The following is a 27955-nucleotide window of genomic DNA, read 5'->3' as shown; positions in this document are numbered from 1 at the left end:
ATCTTAAAATTTTACTTAACAAGGTGTTCGTAGCTCAGGGAGAAAGAATTTCAGTGTGATCTCTACTAACTTACATAATGCCATAAATCAATATTAACATGAGACTATATAGTAGTCTGTAAATATCACTACATGAAAATAGAAATTCAGGAAATATTTGGGGGTGGAGGCAGTAAGAAGGAAAATTGTTATTTGTAAGCAGCTGGTTTTGGCTTTCTTTTCTGAGAAGAGTATTAATGGTGTTTTGTCATATGAATTAAACATATGTGACAAACATGAGAGCAATAAATGTCTTTTCACAGAAGTTCAAGACTGGAAGAGACCTATAAGATCATCAAGTCCAGTCGATGTTCTAACTGTTCAACTAGATCATGGCAGCAAGTGCCACATCCAGTCTTTTTTTGAATTCTTCAAGGGATGATGACTCCACCACCTCACTGGGTAAATGATTCCAGTATCTGACCACTCTTTCTGTGAAATATTTGCTTCTTAATTCTAACTTACATCTCGCTTGACGCAACTTGAGACTGTGTCCTCTTGTTCTGTCTGTTATCGCCCGGAGAAAGAGGCCGACCCCCAGCTCACCACAGCCACCCTTCAGGAAGTTGCAGAGAGCGATGAGGTCACCCCTGAGTCTCCTTTTCTCCAGGCTGAACAACCCCAGCTCCCTCAGTCGCTCTTCGTATGGCTTGTGTTCCAAGCCCGTGTTCATATGTGTCTCACACAGTATTTCCAGATAGTTATAGTGATAAAATAAGGGTCCTGGTCTAAAATCAATGTACTTTTAAGATATCAGATATATCTCCAGATTTTTTAGTTGACTGAACTAAACCCTTGCAAAGGTCCCTGATAATAAATCTTAGACTTTAAAGTATAGATTAAATTATTTCACCAAAAGCATCCAGTTTGCTGTAAAAACATTTTTTTCCTCAAGTTCAGCACAGCACACTTTGTGATTCTAGTTGCTATAAAGGACCTGACACCTAGAGTGGCTGGCCTCATTTTCTCAACCCCCTTGACATGTGTCACTGGTAGCTCCACAGGTGTGGCTATCATACTTTAGTGCCTAAAATTTTTTTCAGTGCCATGGGACAAGGAGCATCCTGGGACAAGAAGCAACAGGACACATTTGCACTGCCATCTGCACAGCCAACATGTGTCTTCCTATCAGTTAGAGCAACTGATTCAGCTTTGCTTTGCTTCTTAAAGAGGAGGGGGACAAAAAAATAAGAGAAATATTAAGAAGAATGCACTTGCCTGCAATAAAATCTGCTTGATAAGTAGGAATACCATTCACACTGCACTTATGCTCCTGTCCCTTGTGAGAAGGGGTGACTCTCATTTTCCTTTCTTTTTTTACTTTCTTTCCCTTTTTCCTATTCATTTTCTCCTTCCTTCCTTCCTTCCTTCCTTCCTTCCTTCCTTCCTTCCTTCCTTCCTTCCTTCCTTCCTTCCTTCCTTCCTTCCTTCCTTCCTTCCTTCCTTCCTTCCTTCCTTCCTTCCGACACTTCCTTCCTTCCTTCCGACACTTCCTTCCGACACTTCCTTCCGACACTTCCTTCCTTCCTTCCTTCCTTCCTTCCTTCCTTCCTTCCTTCCTTCCTTCCTTCCGACACTTCCTTCCGACACTTCCTTCCGACACTTCCTTCCGACACTTCCTTCCGACACTTCCTTCCGACACTTCCTTCCGACACTTCCTTCCTTCCTTCCGACACTTCCTTCCTTCCTTCCTTCCTTCCTTCCTTCCTTCCTTCCTTCCTTCCTTCCTTCCTTCCTTCCTTCCGACACTTCCTTCCGACACTTCCTTCCGACACTTCCTTCCGACACTTCCTTCCGACACTTCCTTCCTTCCTTCCGACACTTCCTTCCTTCCTTCCGACACTTCCTTCTGACACTTCCTTCCGACACTTCCTTCCTTCCGACACTTCCTTCCGACACTTCCTTCCGACACTTCCTTCCGACACTTCCTTCCACCCTTCCTTCCTTCCTTCCACCCTTCCTTCCTTCCTTCCTTCCTTCCTTCCTTCCTTCCTTCCTTCCTTCCTTCCTTCCTTCCTTCCTTCCTTCCGACACTTCCTTCCTTCCTTCCTTCCTTCCTTCCACCCTTCCTTCCTTCCTTCCACCCTTCCTTCCTTCCACCCTTCCTTCCTTCCACCCTTCCTTCCTTCCTTCCTTCCTTCCTTCCTTCCTTCCTTCCTTCCTTCCTTCCTTCCTTCCTTCCTTCCTTCCTTCCTTCCTTCCTTCCTTCCTTCCGACACTTCCTTCCTTCCGACACTTCCTTCCTTCCGACACTTCCTTCCGACACTTCCTTCCTTCCTTCCTTCCTTCCTTCCTTCCTTCCTTCCTTCCTTCCTTCCTTCCTTCCTTCCTTCCTTCCTTCCTTCCTTCCTTCCTTCCTTCCTTCCTTCCTTCCTTCCTTCCTTCCTTCTGACACTTCCTTCCTTCCTTCCTTCCTTCCTTCCTTCCTTCCTTCCTTCCTTCCTTCCTTCCTTCCTTCCTTCCTTCCTTCCTTCCTTCCTTCCTTCCTTCCTTCCTTCCTTCCTTCCTTCCTTCCTTCCTTCCTTCCTTCCTTCCGACACTTCCTTCCGACACTTCCTTCCGACACTTCCTTCCGACACTTCCTTCCTTCCTTCCTTCCTTCCGACACTTCCTTCCGACACTTCCTTCCGACACTTCCTTCCGACACTTCCTTCCGACACTTCCTTCCGACACTTCCTTCCTTCCGACACTTCCTTCCTTCCGACACTTCCTTCCTTCCGACACTTCCTTCCGCCACTTCCTTCCACCCTTCCCTCTCTCCCTTTCCTTCTAGTTTTCTCACTTTTTTTTTGTCGTTTTCTTCTCTTTTTTATTTTTTCCCTTGCTCCCTTTCCTTCTGCCTCTGCTCTCCGTCCCCCTCTCCGTGCCCGGGCTGTCCCGAGGGACTCGGTGTTCCCGCGGCCCTGGCAGGCCGGGCCGGACTGGGCGGTCCCCGCCGTGCGGGGGCGCCCCGGGGCCGCGGGCGGACGTGCCGGGCCTCAGCGCACGGGCACCGCGGTGGGAGGGCCGCGCCGCGCCTCTTCCACCTGCCCGTGGCTTTAAAGTTGCAGCCGGGCGGGACGCGGGATGACTCGGGTCGCGCTGTGCCGGCCGCAGCTACTGGGGCGCGTCGCGGTCTCGTACACGAAGCGGGGCCGTTTTTCTCCATCGCCCGCGCCCGGCCGCTGTTGCCTTTCCCCGGCGGCCGGGGAGCGGGCGGGAAGGGCCGGTGCGCCCGGGAGATGCCCATGCCCGCCGCGGGTCCCCCGCGCGGCGCATTCGCCGTCCCCGGCGCTGCCGCGGTTCTCCGCGCCTCCGCGTCCCGGCAGCGGCCGGGCGGGCGCGGGTAGTGCCGCCGCTGCCGCCTCGGGCCCCTGCAGGGCGAGCCATGGAGACCGGCGCCCCGCCTGACCTCCGCGACGTCGAGCAGAAGCTGGGGCGCAAAGTGCCCGAGAGCCTGGCGCGGCCCCTGCGCGGGGAGGAGCTCCCGGCCCGCCCCGCCGCCGCGGCCCCCGGGCCCCGCCGCCGCCGCGCTGCCGCCCTGGCCCGTCTGGAGACGAAACTTCAGCTCCTGAGGCAGGAGATGGTGAGTAGCCGGGCGCCGGCCGCAGCCCTTCCGCACCGCTCGGCAGCACCGGCGGCGGCCCGGGCCGGGGACCGCGCTGCCTGCGCCCTGCCGGCCGGGCCCCCGCGGGAAGGAGGTGCTGCCTGTCCCCGCAGCAGCAGCCGCCGCTCATCCATCCCCCTGCGGCCGGGCGGCAGCGAGGGCTCTGCTGCCGGGTGGCAAAGCAAGGGGCCCCTCGTCGGCGCGGCGTAGAGCGAGGCACTTGTCGGCTATGTCCCTCGCAGCGGGGCAGTTCGTCAGGGACTCGTAGTTGGCTTCTGTTCCTGTCAGCTCGTTCGAAGTACTTAAAGCTGGAGTACCAATAAAAGAAATTAAGCACTATCCCTTTGTCGTAACTGCATTTTCTGCATTGCACCTGTTTCCTGCTCATGGCCAGCACCTAAAGTCACACAGGATATTTTCAGGCTGGAAATTTGGCCTGGAATTCGGGGACCTGATTGCTGGACTTCAGAGACGTAATTAGTTCCAAACAGGCTGATGAAGAGTAATTCTTGAAAAAACAATTATATCTACTTTGGTTGAATGGTATACTTTCTTCTGCCAGTGATCTATCATAGGACTGTCCTGCATGTAGTTCAGATCTTGTTTACTTAGTGCAGGTGCTTGTCCTACTTTATGTTCCCATCTCAGTGAGTTTATTTTGCCATAAAATGTTGCCATAAAACTGGCTTATTTTTTTCAAAGATAAACCAAAAGGAAACTCTGCAAGCAAGTGACGAAGTGATTAGTGAACACTTAGCAGATACGATCTTGGCAATGCAGGTCACCTCAGATATGTGAGCACAGATAGTTTCCATTTTTATTAGTGAGTGCTATGTAAAGTCTCAAAGGACACTTTTTAGTAGCAGTTCTTTATGTAGCTCCTGTCATTAAGCCTATTTGAACATGGGATGAATTTTGATCCGGTTGGGATGGGGATTTTCTGGCAACATGTTGAGTTAACTTTATGCAACAATCTTGGAACTCAGCCATTTACAGCCAATAAATCAATATTATTCTGTGTGAACAAATTCAATGCCATACCACAAGTCCCTCTGTGGTGCTACATATAGGTACATAATTGTGTAGGTTTGTAAGAGTTTTTAAAAAATAAGTGTGCTGGGCAAAAAGGGGAAGAGAATGGATATTCTGAGAGTTAATAGCCAAGATGGTAATGTTAATCTTGAGGTGTAACTTAGAAATTACACCTGCTGTTGTATGGCTTCATATTATTTAAGAGATCTCCACAAATCAAACTATCAGCATGTTCTGTGGAGATCTTTTAGCCACCTTTCACTACCTAGACCGGGCGAAACAAGAAAGCTGGGGAGAGGGACTTTTGACAACAGCATGGAGTGACAGGATGAGGGGGAACAGCTTTGAACTGGAAGAGGTTAGATGCAGAGATATTGGGAAGGAGTTGTTTACTCAGAGGGTAGTGGGGCACTGGGACAGGGACACTGCCCCAGAGACATTGTGGGTCCCTTTCTCCTTGTCATTTGGAAGGTGTCCCTGCCTGTGGCAGGGAGGCTGGAACTGGATGATCTTTAAAGTCACTTCCAACCATAGCTATTCTGTGATTTTAGGTAATGATCACTGGGAATTTCAGTTAAAACACTGTCTGCTTATCTCATGTTTATATTTTGGTTTTAAGCTTGCACGATGGTTTCACAGTGACCTGTAGGTAGCTTATCATGTATGGGATGTCAGACTGCAAAGGCAGCAAATAAGGTAGCCAAGAGTTTTGACAGAATATGACTGTTCATGTCAAGAAAACTAGGCCTGTTAAGGAAGGGGGACCTGAGTGAATTGCCCTATCACCTTTTCCATTCAAGCTGGACTCTTCACTTATTTCGCACTTGCAGATTTCATGTCACACTCTTCTTTTGCCTCTTCTTCCTCTCTGCACCGAGTTTCTCTGTTTTCTCTCCCTGTAGTAAGCAGGAGCATGTTTTAGTCCGTCTCCTGTTTTTTGTCACATCAGTGACTGACTGACTTTTCTTATCTGAACTAATTTCTCATGCTGAGTAAGAGGAGATACGTTACAATGCTCTTAGCGCTTCTGGTCTGTATGTGCCCATTAAACCACCAGTATAGTGACTAACTGTGAAGTATTGGTACCCTGTCTATACCTTTCCCATGCTCTCAGCTATCTTCTGTAATCCAGAGTGTGAAAGTGAACTACCTTCCTGGGTTTTTTTGCTCTAGTCTCTGGCATCTTCAGGATTTTCCTCAACCCTAAGGGTTTCTTCAGCTTCTCAATCTGTCCCTTTCCCCGCTGTAGTTTTCTTAGTGGACATATTTTATAAATTTAAGAATAATATCAGGTAAAAATTGTGGTTCCATTCTATGTTTCTTTCATCATTTTTATTGCATATCATTTCTAAAATTGAGCTAAAACATCTATTTTCTTATTTCACACCTCTTTCTAGTGCATTATTCTTTGGCTTTGCTGCAAGGCATAGGAAGTCTTGTGTAAGACAACAGTCTTGGACATGTAGAAAAGTAGTCTGCTGCAGTAGTAAACATGCAAAAAATGGAAACAAGTAGAAAACCAAGTGTCATGTGTTCACTTTTTTCTAGTTGTACAATGATGGCAGCTTCTACAGCCTACTCACTGAATTTTGGATAGACCTACCTCTGCTTTTGTTACTTGCTGATTCCAGACTTGAAAAGAACTTTCTGTAAACATATACAATCCAAGGTTATTCAGGTCCTTCTTTTCTAGTGGTATATAAAAAAAGACAGTGTTTGACTTGGAAATGCTGGCTTAGACTGTGAGCTGCAGTACCTGACAAATAGATGGAGTATATGTGGCAACTGTCTGGGTGAAGGACTTGAGGCTTTCCCTTGTTCCTTCAGATTCTTTTGCAGTTCAAGATGGTTGTTTTTACCTCACGCCTGATTTTGCGAATGGCCACTGAAATTACCTCACGCCTGATTTTGCGAATGGCCACTGAAATCACACACAAAGCACACAGCATATTGTTCTTGAAATACCAATCTGCTGGGCCAGGTTTACTTAGCTTTTCTTATCCTCCATTTTCCCATGAAGGCCATGATGGAGACTATATTGGATCCTGAAAACCTTTGAGTTATAAGGCCATAAATTAGAGAACAAGCAAGATGTAATTGCCAGCGTGTGTCAAAACACTGTGATCTGGTCAAACTTGGGTGGAATGAACACCTCCCCCTATCTGACCCTTGATTCAGTGTGAAATTTGTCACTGTTAAAATCTTTCTTCCTATGGTCTTACAGGTGGAATGTTCCATTGGGGAGCTGAACATAAACCTTTATAGCTGCAGCCTTTTTTCTAGTGTACCATGCTCTGAGGACGCCTTTCAACACATGCACCTTCACTGCAGTAAATAATCTGTGAGTCTCATTCTGCAGCCTGAAATGATACTGCTTGTAAAACCTCATTTCTCATTCTGGCGTAACTCAAAGGGAGAATTTCTTTAACATTCAAAGAAAGATATAGGGTGGATTTTTCCCTTTAAATTCAAAAGTTTCCGAACTCAGCTCTTTAATGTCTCTTTACAAGCTAGAAATATAAACACAGTATAGCCTGCATTACGTACAAAAATCTAAAAAAAATGTCTTACATGAAAATATTTAAGGCAGAAAAGATAATATGTGTCTTGGAAGTGAGGGGTAGATGGCAATGCTGGGGTTTTTAATGAGATTCCTTCCAGTGAATACTGTTAAGAATCAAATTGTGTTAGTGAGTCTAATCATCCAGGTGGGTATACTGAGTGCAGCAGTTTTTAGACTGAAGGATAAATAATCCTGTTTTCAAGGAGCTGAGCATGCTAAAGCCATTTAAGATAGAGGAATATTCTTCATGCTAACTCATTACTTGACTTTTCTTCTTCTTTGTTCTCCTAGTTCAATTTTAGTATAACTATTTTTAAAGGCAATTAACATTGATCCCTAACAAAATGAAACTGGAATTAAGGGAAATGGGATAATTACAATGGCAATCCTTCTTGGTGTTTTCGATAGTTTGGTTTCTTTTTACTTTTTTATTGGTTTTGGGTTTGTTTGTTTTTTAACTATCCCTAGCACATTAATGAAGGTTCAGGTTGAAAGACAGGGCTGTTGTAACCCTATTCTATCATCCCTAAAGAGTCTGACAAACTTCATATTTTCTCAGATTTATTAGATGCACAGTTTTGGAGGATCTGCATTTATTAGTTTCTTTGAAGGACTGATTTTAAAAAATCTACAACTATGACCTGAAATATCTCCTTAACACACGCTGTAGGTGCAGGATGCCACATTCACTATTTTGTATGATAACATCAGTTATCTTAACTGAAGCCAAGATCTGGCTTCAGTGTGTCTCATCAGCAATGCAAAGCTGTATATCCCATGCTGGTTTTCAATTAGATTAATTGTAATTTTTGCTTAAAACCTTGACTGAAGATAAAATCTTAAAAATAAAATTACTGTGCAGGTGAGTTTGATTAACCTTTGTTTCTTAATGAGCCGTTATTCAGTGAATCCCTGAAGTGAGACTCTTAGACAAAAAGAAGGCACACAGAAATAGAAACAAATTTGTTTCCCCAGGTCCTCCTGAAGTTCACTGAAAGAGGGGTTAATCCTCTGTCTTGCTAGCAAGTTCTCTCCATGCTACTCCAGTTTGCATGATGTAGTAGAGGAGTCTGCAATTTTTGCATATAACGCAGATTGGGCAGTGATTATGACAGTGACTCATTAAAATGGTCTTGTCGATTAATCCTTGGGGAAAATAATCAACTCTAATAAGGAAAAAATGCAACTTAATTATAGTGCCAGTACTTTGCCAAGTTTTCCCTTTTTTCAGATCGTCTCTGGTAGAATGAGTTGACCAAGGTTATTTAAATTAATACATATTTAAACATATGTTTTGACTGGCAAACCTCACTCAGTGCCTGTCAGAAAGAAGGATTTGAATTGTAGAACATCTCGGTGTTGTACTCAGAGTTTATGTCTGTTCTTACTCAGCTATTGCTGCTGCATGGCCAAGAGTGCATGAAACCTTGCTGGTACCTTAGCGAGCAGCATCAGTGTGAGGTCCTTCAGTATGCATGCATCTGTGTGATGTGAATCATCACAGCAGCATCAGGGATACTAAGGTCAAGACTTCCAGTTAGACTGCCCGTGTACTGTGAGACTTCTGCCAGCTTTTTTTTTTCGGAAAACATGTATTATAATTTCATTATTCCTTCCTGATTACTTTTTCAAGAGTAGAAGAGCCATTGAAATTGGTTTTTGAAGTCTGATTCCTGACAATTTGTAGTGAAATGATGTGAATACTAAACCACTTCTGCACAGAGTTGTACAGTTTATGGTAACTTTTAGCAAATAGATTATAACCTTTCTGATTAAAGCATCATAACAGCATGGCTTTCATAGAATGGCCTGGGGTGGAAGGGCTACTTCAGAATACCATCTGGTTCCACCTTTAGAAGGGAAGGGAGTCTGGGTGACATTCTCAATCATTCAGTCCATCATGAAAACCTCAGCTGTGTAACTGGGGAGGCTGATTGCCTTCAATCATTCTCATGATTGATTGCCTTTGCTGAAAAAAGTTGAGCTCATGTTAAGATGAAACTTCTCCTGGTCCTCTTTGTATCAGTCCAAATTACTGGAATGCTGTGAGGAGATACTCCTATCCCCAGGACTTCTCTAGGGAGAAAAGACCTACCTCCTTAAGTCTTTCCTCCTATGGCAGATTTTCTAGCCCTTTGATCATCGTAATTTTGTGTGGATGCTTTCTTTTATGTGGTTATTTATGGCAACAACAAATTAAAATTATCTTTTGTGTATGAGCAGGAAAAACTTGAAATGCACAATACCAAATATGTATATTAAGCAGAGGTGACCGCCAACCAGTGCATTTCTACTCTTCAATACTTCCTTTTTCCTAACAGTAAATAGTAAAAGAAAAATAATAGATTTTCAATTCATGTTTTAAAGGTTACTAGATTATTTGTCTGTTCTCTACCCTCAAAGTCAAAACCCAGTAAACTTTCCTCAGGGGATAAGTTTATTTTCCATGTGTTTCATTTCTGTCCATGTCCTGGAAGTGAGGCTGGTTACTGGGATCTGAAGCAAATGAAGATGAAGTTACAGGAGTGAAAAGACAGAGGATCTGAGCTGTTGAAAAGCAGTTGGAATTCAATTAAATTGAGTGCAGTTTCTCTGATGGATTTAACTTGCATTTACCAACATGGAAGTTATGCTTACTATACATAAGCAGTTCCAAAAGATGGTTCTCTCTTTGTAAGGATGAAGAGCTCTGATCATAAAAATACAAGACAATCTCATAATAAAAGAGAAACTTTTTTGTTGTGAAGGCAGACTTGTAGCCTTTACTATCCAGCCTTACTCCCCCAAATGTGGGCTTCTAATTAAAAGCTTTTTCCCATGGTGAAAGTGCTCACGGTAAGTAACTGGAAGCAGCTCTAATTTGGAGGGTGACCAAAATGAGTGACCAAAACACATCCAGAGAGTCCATAAACCATCGTGTATTAAATCTTTGAAAGATATAAACAACATAGTTCAACCTTTCAAGCTTTTTCAAGTCTACAAGGATATTGGGATGGTCATTCATTTCACTGGTCACTTGTTCTGTGTTTCAGAGTCCCTCTGGTGCCTGCCTGAAGATAAAATGTATCTGAGAATCCCCCTCTTTTGAAGTAGCTCTCAAGCAGGTTTCTCTTCTTCCATAGAAGAAGATAAGGAAGGACATTGGAGAGTAAAAATATGTCAGGTATATAAGTATATAAAGTCAGCTACTCCATTTTGTCAGGATATGGAAACTCACCTACAGCTTCCATAAACATGGAAAAGAGCCTACTGGCGCACCAATGCAAGTCTGGCCTCAGCAATCCAATCCTTGCCTATCCCCATCAACCTAGCCATTCTTAACCCTTACAGTTTGTCAGGAGAATGGTTTGGCACATTTCTTAATTAACTGTAAACACAAACTAGCTAAGCTGCCAGAGAAGTTATCTGAATGTTTCCTTTGCCATGCTGTACAATGAACTCCTCTCAATGCTGTGTGGCCCTGGTGGGTGCAGTGCCAGATGAAGTGAAAGCATTTAGTGACTTTAAAGCAATGGTAAATTGCTATTCAATTTCTGGGGGTTTCAGGTTCTATAAACACTTCACTGGCATAATTTGTGATTTTGTTTGCTGCTGTTAGATATCAGCTGCATTCATGACTCAAATGCTTCCAGAAGAAGAGCCATTTTGCTGCATTCTGGTTTAGCTGCGAACCCTGTCTCTTTATAGGTACAGAAGGAAACACAGCTAAGAACAATAATGCAACTAGTGTTTTCAAGCTCACACATTTTTACCCCAAGGTAGAAAAAAATAGAACAGCTTGGTTGCTTTGAATTTTTCTTTTTTTTTTTTTCTTTTCTTCCTACAGGATTTCCATTGGTTTAAAGAAGTGTTGTATTTGAGATAGTTGCACTGCTCTTGTTAGCTCACACTTGTTTATGAGCTACAGCAAACATTGGACATTAGTTTCGTAACACTCAGTTTAAAAAACTTTTTAATTTAAAAACTTCAGAGTTTTTAAACTCTGAGTTTTTAAAATCCTTCCAATAATTACGAATTCCTAGGAAAAAAGAGTCCTGACACCAAGGAGGAAACTATGAAGCATTTCTGTGGAAGGAGGAATAGGATCTGTATTGTCTTGCCACCTCTTCAGAAAACTAGTAAAAATCATGTAGACAGGCCTCCATTCAGCCCTGGTAAGGCCATATCTGGTGTGCTGTGTGGGGATCCATTTTGGGCTTAGCAGTTTAAGAGAAGGAACTACTGGAGAGCTGGTCCAGCAGAGGGCTATAAAGATTTGTAGGGGTTTGGAGCATCATCTTCTTATAAGGAAAGCCTGAAGAAACTGGGCCAGTTTAGCTTGGAGAAGAGATAGCTGAACAGGGATCTTACCAATGTAAGACCCTTGAGAGTTGCTGTCAAGAAGATGGGACCAGACTCTCTTCAGTGGTGCCCAGTGACAGGACAAGAGACAATGAGCACAAACTGAAATACAAAAGGTTCCATCCAAATATAAGGAAAAGCTCTTTTACTTTGAGGATGACTGTGCATTGGAACAGGCTGTCCAGAGAGGTTGTAGAGTCTGTCTCTCTTGAAATTTTGAAAACCTGCCTGGACTGGATCCTGTTGAACTTGCCTTAGCAGTGATGTGGCATTAGATCAGAGGTTCTTTCCAACTGCAACTCTCTCATGATTGTCTGATTCTGAATATCTAGTGTTCTTCCTGGAGTGAGATTAATATGTACACCTTTATAAGTGTGTCTGGGGAAGACCGGTTCCAGCCACATTGAAAGGCTGGCACAGCCTTTGGAGTTTGGCAGCTAATACAGACCATTTCCATTGTTAGACAAAGGCTAAATAATGGAAGTGATAATGTAGGGGGTTTAGGTTGGATTTTGGTGTTGAAGAGCCCTTTTTGTGGGTAGGAATGTTTTCTGACTAATGAGATTTAGATGGGCCCGAACAGAAATATAACAAATTGGAGAAGTCATTCAAGGGGTCATTGTCAACTTGAGGCTATTTTTCTAGTCTTCTTGAAACTATACAGCTATGAGGGGGACAGATATGAAGGCAGAATAATTTTTACAGGACTTTTCCTGTTCTGTGACTTCAACTACATTTTGCCTTCACAGGGCTATTTTAACCACTGTGACTGTTAATGACTTGTCCACATGTCTTGGCAGAATTGTGCAGTGCACTGAAATATTTTTTCAAGTGGTGTTATGTGGCAGGGTTCTAGAGTTACAGGGTTTGTAGGAGAAAACTCTAAATCCTGCTGCAGCCGAGAGAGGAGAAAGCCTCTCTGCAAGAGAAGAGTGTTACTACTAGCAAACCAAACTAATAGTGGTGTTCTTCAAAGGCCTGTGGAATTTACATCCTCCTTTGTTACCTTCTGCTACCAGTTGTTGTGACTGAGGCAGGGAAATGAAGGCGTGTTGCTGTTTTCCCCATAGCCAGATGAGGTAGCCATCTGTGATGATAACTTCATAAAGCTGCTTAGGCATTCACCAGTGCAGAGCATCAGTCCCCCCATTTCAGACAAGAAAGAAAATGCAACCAAAAAACACTATGATCTTTAATATTTTGTAATTTCTTTCCTTCATTGTTATTAGTTTGTACTCTGTGAAGTTTAATAACAAAATTACTTCAGAAGAGCTGTTACCAGCTCTTTTCAAATACAACCAAACTTCTCTAGCCCAAATTCTGCTGTGTTTTCCTTGACTAGTTCTCTCTTTTCCCAGGTTACCTTTGGTTATTCAGAAAGGCCATATATGTCTTTCCCTAGCCATGTTTTGCAAGTCTTGCACCTTATTTTTCCTCCCCAACTACCTTAGTAGCTAGTACTTCCTTATAGAAGAAGAAATGAGATACATAAGCAATCACCTTGATTCCTTCTAAAGCTACTCATATATCTAATAATTGCATTGACAGCTATGATTAATATTATTTGCTGAACTAGAATCACTTCATAATGCCCCAGTGCTGTTCTATGTAGAAATCTTTGCTAAGAACAGGTTTAAGTGCAAAGTGTAAAAGAGTATATAAAAGTATATGGCATGAGCTAGAGTTGTTTTGGAGAAGCTGAGGACTGCACTATGTGGCGTGGATATAAGTTATTGATAAGAGAATTGATCAAATTATGTGGAGAAAATGTTACCTACAGTGCCTGATCTTGCCTTGTAGTTAATAGTTTATGACTAGTTACTCTTACTACCTTCTGACATCCTTGCCTGGAAGCATAAGATGTGTGTTTGTTTAATTGTTAGCATTCATTGACAATCACAGCTTGTGACCTCTGGAATGAATTGCTGTGGTGTGTTCAGTGGGAAAAAAAAGGGGTCTGTGGGTTTTTGAGCCAAAAGGGCTCAAAAGTTGCAGCTGGTGTAGTTTTTAACCGCCTGCTCATCTTGTTGTGCTGGCCAGTTTCAGTATTTTAGCTTGCTAGAAATGGTTGTAGCCTGTTTGCTCCTTGATTTTTATTCCTTTGATCCCAGATGCAGGTTAGCTTCTTGCTATTCGGTACCTTCTTAGTAGATGAGAAAGAACTAAATTACTTAATTTTTTGTAGATACCTGGAGGTTTAAAAAGGTGGTTTTGTTTGAAAGACTCAAAATAGGCCATTTGATGATATCTAAAACCTCAAACTTGCTAGTACTTTCAGAGAGATGTAAAGACTGTGTAGGGACCATATTTTAGGAGAATGGTGATTACAGCACTGAGATTTGGATGAGGAAAAAGTAAGCTGAAAGACATGGAATTTCAAGCAGATAACAAAGTGAATGTAAAATGAAACAAAACGCCTTATTTTTTAAGATACTGACTCATTTATATTCAAAAATTTATCATGGGAACTTATCGCTCATAATGTTTTAATAGGGGAAAAATCCCACTTATTAGCAAATCAGTTTCTAGGACTACTAAGGTTTTTTTAGGAGCTCATTTGATAATTTATAATACCAAGGCTGTCTTGAAGTTCTTTTTGATTCTAATTCAGATAAACCTTCAGTAAATAGGACTGCAGGTTGCCTTTACTAGAGATTTTGTTGTTATATTAAAAATATGCTTTCAATAGGATATACCCCATCTCCAGAATACAGAATTGTTTCAAACAGAATTCCATTTTGAATTCTGGGGAGATTCAGGCAATGACTTTTTATTTTTAAATTGTATGTGTCCAGTGGTATTGTGAACGCAGACTTGAATTTCAAGAGATTTCAGATTTCTCTTCAGTATTTCTATTGTTGTGTCTCAGTTTCGATTCAATGAAATGTTGAGTGTTGTGATGTCTTTTTTTAGAGGTTTGGTTTTTGGGGATTTTTTAGGTTTTAAAATGTTTTCAAACTTTGCTGTTATCTCTATAGAGGCAGTATTTTCAAACTTTGCGTATACCTGTGAGCAAACCCTATTATCTTCTTTTATTTTAGTTGTATGCTTTAGAGTAATTTCCATAGTGCCAGTATTAAAAGTAATTAATTTTGAAGGGATAAACAAGTATGGAGTGGTTATTATAATTTTTCATTTTTTTGCATAGTGTTTCTAAGAGTATGTTTTGGTCAGGACAGACATAAATAAGGCAGAGAGTGAAATCCAATGAACAAAAAAAGAAATTACATATGTTCTTGAGCCCCAGTGCTGTCTCATGTTGATCAGAAGATGCATGCAGTCCTGCATTGTGGCTGGTGTCCAGAACACTTCATAATGATCCTGTGATCGTCCATCTGCTGTAACACTTTCTGACACCCGCAGCCAAATGCTACAGCTTCATATTGACCTGAATGTTTGCAATGGAGTTATCTTGTCTGTCAACAAATGTGGGTCCATAATATGGATTGCTCTGGACATGTTCACCTTTGTCACAGTAGATACATTTCTAAGGTCAGATGAAGCTTTTTTGACAGAAGTTTGAGATATTTGGAAACATTCAGTAAAACCTTCCAGCAGCATTAGAAGTTTTTCCTCTTCACAAATCCCTACGTTTTCTCACTGCTTTCTTTCATGTTAGTTCAACTAAACTTTAAAAGAGCTGGGATTTTCCTTTTATATTTTTTATCCTTCTGTGATGGGATATTTCTTTCTTTGAATTTTGTGTTAATTCCATGTATTTAAAATGCTTATTTAACATTTGTTTTATTAGGACAGGAGGTGAGGAAATAAGAACATGACTAATTAACTTTTTTTTCCTTCTACTTGCTCTCAATTTTATGTCATGTTTCCTTTTGACAGTCACTTTCATATCTACTTAAGAGATACTTAAATAGCTTCATCTTTTTCAAAGCAAAATTAAGAGATGGCAAAAAACAAAAGAAAAAAATAAAAATATACTTTCCCCCCGGGAATGTTTTTTTATTACACTTAAGCATAGAAGATACCTCAAACACTATAATGTTAGGAGAAAAAGTATATCCTACTGATCAAATGATTCATCCTAATCATTGGTATGTTATTATCAAAGGTATTAATGCACTTGGCAGGCTGCCCACACATACTGCCCAGACAAGGACCATGCATATTTCAAGGCAATGAAAAAAGGCCTTGAGATTCACTTTTTCTATTTTTTCAGAGGTAATATGACTAAACAATTGCACAGCTTGGTGGTATGTATTTTCCTGTTAAGTATAAGGGAAACAATTAGTATGCATAAAATTAAAATATTAAAATAGAAAAATGTAAATCGCCAGTACTGAAATATCCTATATCAGATGATGAGCATATTAGCATAACATTTTTTTTCATATATTTGCAAGATTCGTCCTTGGAACCTGCTCATTGAGTTATTTATGCTCATTGCCTACTGAACTAACTTGCTTCTCATGAAGTTGCTCTGCTTCCTAATTATTCTGGTCTGTTTTCCTACATTATTCCGGTGGTGGCTCAGACCTGACCTGCCTGCTTCCTTGCTTTAGCTAATGGATTGGTAACCTCTCCTTACAGTAAAATCCTTTTGTGGCTGATGTGGAATCACATGGTCTTTCTCCTTCCTAATTAAAAGTCACTGTGCTCAGAGCTGTGTTTTGTGGCTGGCAGATTTTACAGACAGACCTGTGGAAATACTTATTGCGAGCACTTGGTGAAGGATTGCAGTGGAAATGCAGGAACTCAAAGCAGGACAATGGCTAGGCTAGAGCCTCTGTTTAAAGTAGCTAACTAAGGGTGCAGACAGAAAGGGAGAACTCAATGACTACTCACTTTATGAGCAGCTGGGAGTTCAACCATTGTAATGAACGCTACCTAAAAAATCTGATATGAGGGTTTTAACAAATTTGGAATCTTCAAGAGATACAAGATTATAAACAATCTCTTGCAAAAGAAGTCAAAAATTAAGTGATCAAAACTTCTGTGGTCTGCCACAATGTTTTTATTGTGACTCATTTGTGGAAGTACAGCTGAGAAAGGTCAGTGTAACTTACTTACTTTGCAGAAAAAAGGTAGATCAATGAACCATAACTGCAAATCAACAATGAATCACAAAAATTTAGCTTTGGTATCTATATGTAGCTTTTTTATGTGCTCCCTCATTGTCTGAAGTTTACCACAAGCCTAAAAATCAGAAGAAAATAAACAGGAAAATGATACAGCAATATATTATAACACAAGTCCATGCTAAAAGAAGCAAGATGCAGAAAAAGTTGTTGATCTACAATTATTGCTGTTGACTGAAATTTAATTTAGCTAGCTCAGTGTGAGGTAAATCACAGTCAGAGACAGAAGGCATAATGATGAACATTGTAGCACCTCCCTTGACTCCGACAGTCTCATTCTCTTCCAGGCTTTGGTCCACATCTCCGTTGTTTTGAGAGAACTTATACAGAGTTTCAGTCAGGTTGGTTGTGTTAGCTTGAATTTTTGTGGTGTCTGAATTTACCACAGTTAGCTGGCTTTGCTGTGGAGTGCATGTTGCACATTCCCACAATCAGTTACTGTTCCTCCAAAGAAGATGCCTTCCACTTAATGACAGTAAACTTGTTTTCTTACCCTCGGTCATGTAAAACTCCCTTCATTTTTAACAGGAGATGCTGAAGATTCAAATTCAGGAGAAGTTCAAATTCAGAAGTCAGCCTAGGTATTCTGATTTTTTTTTATCTTGATCCTGAAATACCATTCCCATAAGCAGCATAATTATATGAAGAAACCAGGGCAAACACCTTGAATCAGTGGGACAATTTAGAAGCAGGCAAGAAGTTTAGAGACATGCACATGCATATGTTTTAATTTAAGTAGGATGTAGCTCCTGTGATTAACAGCCTGTTAATCATCCTGTTTGTTAAAGGAGCAGACATGATTTGTTATTTGTGATTTTATTTTATTTAGACATGTTAAATGGAAAAAAAAGAGCATCTCTTTTACTCACTGGTGTTGAGAAGCTGTTGTAGTATCACTTTCAGCTTGCTTACCCTCAAATGGCATGCTTCATGCTTTGAGATGGTGTCTTATAAACAATTCCTCTGTGTGTGTCTCCAGACTTATCCCTGTTGTAAACTTGTTAACTTGGTGACTGCAGTTAAATAAAACTTGAATTCATGTATTTTGAATAAATTGCTTATGGTATTTTAGCTTATTATGGTTTCACAGAATTAGTCTATGAGGTTTTATTGACCATTTTTTTAATCCTTATATATCTTCTTACCATATTTGTATCTTGATAAGACTTGAGTAATTGCCAGCCACTGTTTTATTTTCCTCATCTTTTGCCTCTTAAATTAATTTCCTTAGTTACTTTAAAACTTGTTATTCAGTGTTTGTAATAGTAAAAGTAACACCAGGAGAAAATGGGGTACGGTTAGCTTTTTTTCAGAAGAGACATCTCAGACTGCAAAACAAATTATTATTTGGACATTGATTGTTTGCTTTTTTTAATCGCATCTGGAATTAATTGATGGAATGTGCTATTTTATGAGAAGCTGAGGTAACCTCCCTTTTAAAACTTAAAGGGGAGGTAGGCATAGCTGGCAAGCTCTTCATCCTGAATAAGGGAAATAGAAGAAATTGAACAGGAAAGCAGAAAGCTATCTTTGACACGTCTTAGGAAATGGAAACAATAGTAGCATTAATACTCCTGAACCATAGTGGTTATGCACACCTATTTAGTATGGAAAAGTTCTACAGGTTTGAAATTCTGTTTATAAAATTGTGATAGAGATGGCTGTGGTAGTGTTTAGCAACAGATGGAATTGAATGCAGGAAGTTTCATCTAACCCTCCCCATGTTTGTTACTTTTGCAGGACTTCCCAGGCCTGGGAAGGTCTGAGAGACCTCCCCAGGAGTACTGTACTTTGCTACTGTTTCCATCCATTTCTACTTAGCATTGAATTTGTGTCCAAACTTAAGATGTTTTAGAACACAGATTCCAGAGCAGCTAACCCTAGATTCATTTTGAGATGCAGAGCAGAGCAGAGCTTCTGATCGGAGTGACTTAAATAGCTCCCTGAATCCTGCTGTGAGGACTTACTTCACTGTGCTCTGGCTCAAAGACTTAGCCTGAAAAAAATACTTTCTTTAGGGTCCCTCACTTCTTTTTCTTTTACTAGTAGACTCTTTACAGCACAGAGCATAAATGTATTGAGAAGAAATGAAACTGAAATAATTTAAATAAACTTAGGGATATCTTTTCCTGAAGCCACATTTTATGGTTGCCGTTAATATCCTTGCAGAGTTCCTGTAATTAGAAGAAGCAGCATGTGAAGCCAGCAATTTAAAGGAAAGTAATCTGCGGGAAGAATCTAACGTTTCAAACAGCTTTCACAGCTTAGCAGGGTATATTACCAGTCTAGGTTTGCCATTTCTGGAGGGGAAGGTGACCCACTGTGTTTGGAACTGACTGGAAGCTCTGTCTGCAGAACATGCAGCAGCAGAATGCAAGGCTGTTTTGCCCAGATTGTGACTACATATGTGACTATGATCCAAAAGGCAAGTGATCAATGCACTACTTTGGGTGACTGCCAGGAAGCAATAGTTGTCTTTGTTAGCAGTCGTGGTCATTCAGGGTTTTATTCTAAAAGCAATAACCTAGTCAATCTTTCTCAAAAACACTGAATTATATTAAAAAATAGCATGGATATTTGTGTGTCTCTCTGCATATATATGTACACAAAAGCCTTTATGTTTATATGTATATCAATTCTCTTGAGCAAATTATGAGAGTGTTGTACATATTATTACAGAAGACCAAAAGAAAGGAAGAAATATTTTGTTAGAACAACAGGTATGAGAGGGAGGCACAGACAGGTGTTTAGTCCAGTTATTCCTTCCAGATTGAAGTTCTGTTTTTTTTCTGAATGTTAATCTGTGCACTTACACTACCAGAATGTGTTACTTGAAAGATGCTGTCACTTTAATTTCATTATTTTCTCTTGCTGTGACTAGCTCTTAATGTCAAACATTTAGTATTCTGTCCTGTGATCAGCACTATTGTGGAAATATATGGAGCAAGGCTAAGCAAAACTATATAAAAGTTAACCTGTAATAGGACATTAGTTTTCACTCTTTTGTAGTTTTCTTTATACACTGTAAGTTTTTGCTGAGAATTGGTCCATAATAACACGCACCTTCCCTATAGTGGTCCTGTGTGTGCTCTAGCTTTAACTTAAGGGATAGCTATAAAAACTGTTCTGAAAAGGCTGTATTAGCTATGATATGCTGTTTAGATTGTTCCTGAAATGCACCTGTTACTGTGCATAACAAATGCAGCTGTCAAGCATGGTGAGATTTTATTGTGTTTAGTCCTGTTAGCTGAACCAGTCTTGAACTGACTTGTTTACTCTAAGAACACTCCAACTTGTGTACTCCAACAACTTCCAAGATAAATGGGTTGCAGCTACATAAGTGAGTAAAAACTCATGTGATTATTTCTGTGCTAGAGCACATAAGGGGCAAAAAATGTCATTTTGACATTTTTGTGTTATTGAACAGATTATGAAATAGACCATATTAAAGAAAGATGACACTTCTTAAACTACATTTTAGTATTTGCTTTAGGAAAAGCACACTCTTGATATGGGAGATTTGGAATGACATGGTAGCTAGGAGGAGGAGGATTCTAGTACTCAGGAATGCAAAGAATTGTTTCCAGTAAGGCTACTCCACAAAAATGCTGAAGCTGTTGCTGTATTTAGAGAAAAAAAAAAATATTTCCTGTGAACTGAATCTGAAATATATGAGATGTCTACTTTATCTAAAAGGGACTGTTTCATTTGAGTCATGTTGGTGCTAGTTCTGTTAAACATTTCCTTAATCAGCCCTTTGGGAAACTTGTCTTTGAGCATGTTTATATTCAGCAAGTTGCTGAAGTCTGTAGTTGCATTTGAGAAGCTGGGTAATTTACTGCTTTCGTGACAGCCTAGTTGCCGAGCAAATGGTTTATAGTGATTTATTAGTTAGAGTAGAGGAATTGGCTTGGGCAGGAGAACTACAAAATGGTCAATCTGTTTTCATAACCTCACTTCTCAAACAATGATAGATGGGCAATATTGTTAAAACTATGAATGGTAGGTAGAGCTGTTTTGCACAGTACCAGGTTAGCTGTGTTAAATCTTGTGATACTGGATTGAGAATAATTCAGAAGTCATTCTGAGGACTGGAGAAGGAAGTGGGAATACATATGACGGTTATACAGGCAGTCTGTTACTGGCAAAGCTCAAAATGTCTTTGCATTGGGTTGTCCCTGGCCAGTAACTAAGCATGCACCAGATCACTCCCAGCTGCTCACTCACTCTCTTCTCCTCTTCAAGTGGGATCGGGGGAGAGAATTAGAAGAACAAAAGTGAGAAAAACTTAGACTGTAACAAAGACAGTTTAAAAATTAAGGAAATAAATTAAATGAACAAGTGATGCAAAGTCAGTGACACACCATCTCCCACCAGTAGACCAAGCCGGCCCCCAAGCAGCAGCTGTAAAGGAAAGATTAAATGCAGAGGTTTTATTGCTGAGCACAACATTCTATGGCAAGAAATAACCATTTGATGAATTCTGGTCAACTGTCCCATCTCTGTCCACTTCACGCATCTTTCTTGGCCCTAGCCTACCTGCTGAGGGTGCAGAGTGAAAAACAGAAAAGGCCTTGATTGCACTCCCTGCTCAGCAAGAGCTGAAACACTGGAATGCTACTGACATGCTTTGGTCACAGATACAGGGAGCAAAACCATAACAGCTGCTAGGAAGAGTCCTAGCTGGATCCACTACAATCTTTCAGTGTCTAAGAGAATAAAAATACATTAAAGTAATTTTTAAACAACTCTATCCGGCTGGGGAAATTTGGGGTACTGAGAAGATGGCATTTGAGTATGGAAAGGATCATGTTCAGATTATACTCTTGGCAAAACAAGATACAGTCTTTGCTTCCTGAGAATACTCATTCTGTTCCAGTCCATTGTGTATGAACAATACAGGTACTATTTTTCTGTACAATTGTGGACTTGAAGAATTGTATAAAATATGTGTTGTCTGATGTAATAGGTCTTACTTCTTTTTACTTTATTTTTCAGTTGAGTGAAGAATTTCAAATTTTCAATATGGCAGGGTTACAGATTATTTTTTCCAGTACCTATGATATTTCAGATGAAGAGAAGGAAACAATGAATATAAGGTTTAAGTCTCACCTTTATTTGTCAGCTGAAGTGACTTAAAAATGGTTTTATACAGTTTGCCTGTTAAGGAACACATTAGGATGGTTAACTCAAATATATCTGTGAAATGCAACACTGTAATATTCCACTGTGCATTACTATTAACCCTTCTATGTGTTTGCATCAACCACTACAACTAAGTGAGAAAGTAGGAGTTGGTTCTTAAAGTCCACTTTTTATTTAGTTAGCTATGGCAAATGTTTGCTCCATGCCTGTAATATGTAGTTAACTCTGAACTTCATCACCTTCATCTATTATGGGTTAAAATAACTGAAAGCTACAGTTTCAATAAATTAAATATTTCAACTCTCAGACATTTATATAGCAGATTTTAGTGTCCACTAAGGAGAGTGTGAGTAAAAGTTGAATATCCACAAGCTTTTTTCCAAATTATGCACATCTGAAAATATTAGGTTTCCCAGGTAGCCATAGTAAGGATAACTAGGGCTGAATGCCTAGACATCTGTAGCCATAAGTAGCTTAGAGTAGAGGTAAATAGAAATGGCTTTGTGTCTTGCTTCTCTCATTACTGGAAGGCTATCCCCAGGAGCTGTCATAGCAGCTGTGTTTCTCATCTAAACAGCATTGTACCAGGGTGCATACAAGTTTTTCCATTGACTATCAGTCCTGTTAATGGACTGCTTAGGGAGGCTGACCAGTATTAGTATAGGTATACTTTTGGGGCTTTTTGTTTGTTTGCTTGTGAGGTTTTTTACTAGTTACTGAAATGTATTTGTCCTAGATAGGAAAGATGGAATTTCTTTTGTGTTTTATTGAAGCCCATTCAAGCCTGCTCCTTGGCTTGATTATGAAAAGAGTAATTTTTTAAATTATTTTTGCCTTGTAGGTTAATCTCCGAGCCACTGATGTGAAGCTTATGCGCCAGCTCCTACTCATCAATGAAAGTATTGAATCAATCAAGTGGATGATTGAAGAGAAAGCCATAGCCAGCAGAGGCAGCAGTTTGAGTGGAAGCCTGTGCAGCTTGCTAGAAAGTCAGGAGACATCGCTCCATGGCAGCTGCAACAGTTTGCAAGACTGTAGTGATGGACTGGATGGAATATCAGTGGGGAGTTACTTGGACACCTTAGTGGATGATGTTCCTGGTCACCAGACCCCTTCAGATCTGGACAAATTCAGTGATTCTTCTGTCACGGAGGACTCACAGTCTCTGCATAAGCATCCAAAAATTGATTCTGATGAGTACTACTGTTTTGGTTAATAAGAACAAGTTCCAGTGGGACACAAATGCACTTGTACTTACCCTTTTTCTTTGCTGCTATTTTATTTCATGTGCAAAACCCCCAAAGTCCTCTTGGAAGGAGAATATAATATGATACTTCAATTCTATTGCTTAACTTTTCTATTGCTTCTAATGCATTTTCTCCTTGATGGGTTGGGTTTGTCTCATCCTCCTCCTTCTCACATTTTCTTAATTTATTGTCACAATTATTTTTGCTTTAATTTTTTACAATGCTATATTTACAAGTCTGTAAAACTGGTCAAGGAAAAGCTTTATCTTTAAAATTAAACATCAGAGAATGAATAAACAATGATTAACAATTTTGTATTTGTTGTTAATAAAACATCATCTGAAAAATATATGTTGTCATAAAGTTTCTTGACTACTGTGTCTGGTCTTTCCAAAGACACTGTTTTTATTAAGCCTTAAATCTGAATCTTGAAAATACCTTACAAAATAATTTTCCTTTTCTAAGCAGTGAAATTTGGTTCTTATAAGCTGTAAAGTCTTCCTTTGAAATATAAAGTATTCTAAACTTTTCAGTGTGGGGTTTCTTTCATTTTGCTATGTTCTCTTGTCTCTTGTCTAATTGTTTGTTTTTGTTTTTTTTTTTTTTTTTTAATTCAGCAGTTACCCTGCTGCCTTTTCCTTTCCTGTTTTACAAGTAAGAGTTTGCCTTAACTTTTTTGTGCCTACTAGTGCAGTAGAGAGCTGCAGCTAATCAGTTGTATTGGAAGTACCTCAGAAGTAAAACAGTAACTGTTGCATGTAGAGCCTCTGTTTTGAGACTGGTCTCTGCTTTTGTAAAGATTAGGAGGTAGATTTTTCTTTTAAGTGCTTCAGAATTATAACAAATCCCCCAAGATTTTATCCTTCTATGGTAAGAAGAAAATTAGAGTAAAAGAACTAAAATTGAACAAGACACTCTAACAGATGATGAATCTATATTTCCAGCATAAGAAACAGCAAGAGTTATTGATACTTACGCATCATTTAAAAGTGTTCTGTTTCACCAAGTTTGACAGTATTCCTATTGCCAGTGAAGGCATGAATTCCCTCACTAAAGTTGTGTTTACTAAGTGTAAGGCAGGCTCCCATTTAAAAACGATTGCCCAGATTCTGAAGGAATACAAGTTGATGTATGTGGATTTGGTTAATTCTGAGGTAGTCCAATAAGGTTCTGTTCATCCAAGCCATGATTCCAGGGATCCATCTTGTCCAGTCTTGAGCAACATCAAGTGTAAAGAAAAGGTAAAAAAAATCAAGAAATGGATAGTGGTAATTTGTGCTCTGTGACCAATTCCATCATTTCTCAGTACAGGAGATGTCTGTGTCTCTCAGAATTAAAAAACAAGATGTATACTTTGCTTTGGTCATCATGATAAAGAACTTGGCAAAAAATTCTTCCCAGGATGATTTTAAGAGAATATTGACTGGGAATTCAAAATAAATTGTATTATTTTCAGTTATTCTAATCTAGGGAACAGAACTAAACAAAAATCCCTGATATAAAACTGACTCTCTTGAAAGTTTTTCTACCTTTATTGCTTGGCATGGAAGTTGAACATCAGGAAGTATACACTCTCTAAATGAAATGTGAATGTGCAATATACAGTCTTTTCTTCTCCAACTGAGATTTTGGGCAGTAGGCCAACAAGTACATAAATTTTTTTCACTATGAAGAAAAAGAATATTCTTAACATAGCTTCTCAAATATCAAACTATGCTGAAATTATTTGAAGGAATATACAGACTGTATGTGTCACCTACTCACTCCCAACTGTAACACTGAATAAAGAGTAATTTAATCAGTGATAGATTTATCACATTATGATTTCAAAGTTCATGTAATAGGAATCCAAGATAGGGCAACAAAAACCCTACTAGTAGAAGCAGTAAAGCAAGAGCTGTATGTGATTAGAAGCTTTTATTCCTCTGTATCTCTTGACTGGAAGTGGGGAAAGAGTACAAGTGCCAAAACAAAGATGTCAGAAGACTGCTAGAAGGAAACAAGTGTTTCCAGGTGTTGTGTTTCTGATATCCAAGAACATGAACACCTTGGTTTTGATTTTTGAAACATAAAAGCTTCAAAGATTTAGAGCGACTTGTATGTTTTAATGGGAATTAACAGGGTTTCATAATCAAAAGATAATTATATACTCTGGGCTTGCCGTGTAAAGACAGACCATGAAATTTGAACATCTAAAATTAATCAAATAACTTTGAAGTGAACTACAACTTGTTTAGACATTGGAAAATCCAATGTTCATTAAACAACTATTCCTACTGGCTTGTTAACTTTGTTTTTAAACAGTTTACATTTTTTTTTCCAGCTTCCTCTATACTTGGCTGACCTTGGTCTTGCAAAGTCCTTGTGTGGCATTGGGAATCTGGATGCCCTTTTCCAGCATGGACTTTCTTTTAACTTTTGATCTATTTACAGAACTAAAAACATTCAATTGAGTAGAATAAGGAAAAGTATCTGAAAGCACAAAGCTATGTCTCTTTCAAATGGATAAAAGCAATAGAATTAAAAAAAAAATTAAAAGTATGGATAAATACTGAATTTTATTCATTTATTCTGTGTCATTTTTTATCACCTTAGCTCTTTTGAGACTTAGCTTGCTTTCAGGAATGATAAACAGTTTCAAGACACTTTGTAAAATCAACATGTGACAAGCAACACTCAGTCCATTCCTGTTTCTATACCTCTGACTGAAGTTTTGTCTTTTAAAGACATTCTGCTGTGTAAGCTGTGTAATTCAGAGACAATAAGGGATACTCATAAGGTAAATTTAGTATGCTTTCTGTTTTAGTATGCTTATTACCTACTAATGGGAACCAGCTAGTAAATGGATGTGCTCTGGTCCACAAAAAGCTATTGAAAGAAGGGAGAAAAAAACCTAGCATTTTCACATCTGAAAACTGGGATTTTGAAGATTCTGCCAAGCTGCTCTTGTGATGACATTTTGAGTCACTTTCAAAAGACCAATTAAAATTCCTTGAAATCTCTCTGCAAGCTGCCAAGTCTAGTATTGATCTCAAGGTTGCATTGGCTCATGAAGAACCAAGCAGGAGCTCTTGAATCATCCATCAGGAGGCCAGAGACATTACACTAGGAGACCAAAGACAATAAAGTATCTCTGCCTTAGGAAGGTGAACGACCATTGTCCTATAACAGAAACAAGATTCTTAGAAAATACAGAAATTTGGTGTATCTTCTTAAAGCAAACCCTGACTTTTGAAGAAATGGTAAAAGGCTGGAAGTACTGTTGAATCACTTGAAGTCTAAAAAATCTTTCTCTATTTCTCTTTGAAAAGGAGAACTGGTTAGTCAAGGTGGGTGAAGTTTGAAATAATGTTTGGTAGCTGCATCTCATGTAATCCTATGTAATCAACTGACAAACTGTGGAGGTTTTGTTTAATAATCTTAAGCAGTTACTAAGCTGTCGAAAAACCTTGTGCTAGTATTTTTAATCTTGCCAACACTTCTGAACCAAGGCTAAAAGATGTGTCTTTGATATAAAGAATTAGTGTATACCAAATAAACATGAGATCAGTAGAAAGCATCAATCACCTTACAGCAAAGGAGGCTTTGTTTTGCTTAAATGCACTTACAGCAAGTTTGTCTTTCTCAGAATACCTATGAATTTACTATAGAAACAGTTTAAGGGCATCCTACCCTGAAACAAACGGAAGCTTTTCCCTTACATAAATTAAAAAGAGATTAATGCTTCCTGCACTTGACCTTCCCATTGGCCAGAGATTAAATTTCCCTACTAAATATGTCTGGAGTGAAGATAAAACAATTTCTTTCCCCCCATCATGGAATTTTCTATGCTGTGGCATACCACCAGTTGGGTAAGCAATCTTTATGAAGTCCTTTTAAAAGCCTGCTCTTGCAGCAGACCTGTCTGGTCTTCTAAACTGATATTTCCTTATGATCTTTCTTTGTTATGTTAGCTGGATCTCAAAAGAAGGATGTTTGATATGTCTTTTGGTTACTGTTAGGGAGCCACATGATACAAATACCTAGTAATGTTACCAGTAACAAAATTTTTAAATAGGGAAGGAAGTGTTATTCTCGCTTTGTAGATGGGTTTTTTTTCTTGTGTTTTTCTTTTCTTTTCTTTTCTTTTCTTTTCTTTTCTTTTCTTTTCTTTTCTTTTCTTTTCTTTTCTTTTCTTTTCTTTTCTTTTCTTTTCTTTTCTTTTCTTTTCTTTTCTTTTCTTTTCTTTTCTCTTTTCTTTTCTTTTCTTTTCTTTTCTTTTCTTTTCTTTTCTTTTCTTTTCTTTTCTTTTCTTTTCTTTTTTCTTTTTTCAAAAGCTGGCTGCAAAAACCAAGTGGATATTCATGAACAGTTTTGAAAATTTTTTCCCACATTTTTTGACATGCATACAGAGAGAGAGCAGCAAGCTTGAGCCCAAAGGTTTGAAATCATGCTTTTACCTGTGAACACTTATCCTCAGCAAATTTTCAGCATTGCTGGGTCCAAAATTTTATGGCTAACAGATATAACATTATAATATTTTAAATCATTTTACACAATGATTCCATTGTTCATCTTCTGGAAAACTGTAAGAGCATGGAAACCTTTCAAATATAAAAAGGATACTGCTTTGATTTTTTGAAGGAAAGTGTTATTGTTAGAATACAGTACCTTATGGGTTATGAATTATGAACCCAAAGAATAAAGTCCACAACAAAAGCAAAAATGTTTTTGTGTTACAGGTCTTTTTTGTGTATAGATCTGTATTGTAGTATCCTGTGTTTCTCTTTAATGTTGTTGAAGACTGTTTATCATCAATGCATGTTTTATCCCTAAAGAATAAAATGGGTTTTTTTTTCAGATGGTATTATGCGAGGCTTTATCAGAACTTTTTAAAGTTGAAAAAGCATTAAAACAAGGCCTAAAA

The 27955-nt window shown here is 39.3% G+C and overlaps 1 protein-coding gene across 1 annotated transcript; it reads left to right on the top strand.

Annotated features, from left to right (window-relative positions):
* Positions 1 to 3388: 3388 nt before the first annotated feature.
* Positions 3389 to 23396, top strand: LURAP1L (leucine rich adaptor protein 1 like). The gene is made up of 2 exons (XM_059492835.1): positions 3389 to 3604; positions 22644 to 23396. The coding sequence occupies exons 1-2, from the start codon at positions 3407 to 3409 to the stop codon at positions 23016 to 23018; spliced, it is 573 nt and encodes a 190-aa protein (XP_059348818.1). The 5' UTR covers positions 3389 to 3406; the 3' UTR covers positions 23019 to 23396.
* The last annotated feature ends 4559 nt before the right edge of the window (positions 23397 to 27955 follow it).

Source organism: Ammospiza nelsoni, chromosome Z (assembly GCF_027579445.1).
Source record: "Ammospiza nelsoni isolate bAmmNel1 chromosome Z, bAmmNel1.pri, whole genome shotgun sequence".
NCBI lineage: Eukaryota > Metazoa > Chordata > Aves > Passeriformes > Passerellidae > Ammospiza > Ammospiza nelsoni.
Note: the sequence above shows the minus strand (reverse complement) of the source record. Positions and strands in the feature narration are given on the sequence as shown.

Excerpts from the sequence above, each read along its gene's own strand:
- LURAP1L (XM_059492835.1), top strand. The coding sequence starts at position 3,407 with ATGGAGACCGGCGCCCCGCCTGACCTCCGCGACGTCGAGCAGAAGCTG. Across the intron at positions 3,605-22,643 it reads AGCTCCTGAGGCAGGAGATG|GTTAATCTCCGAGCCACTGA; the intron begins GTGAGTAGCCGG and ends TTTGCCTTGTAG.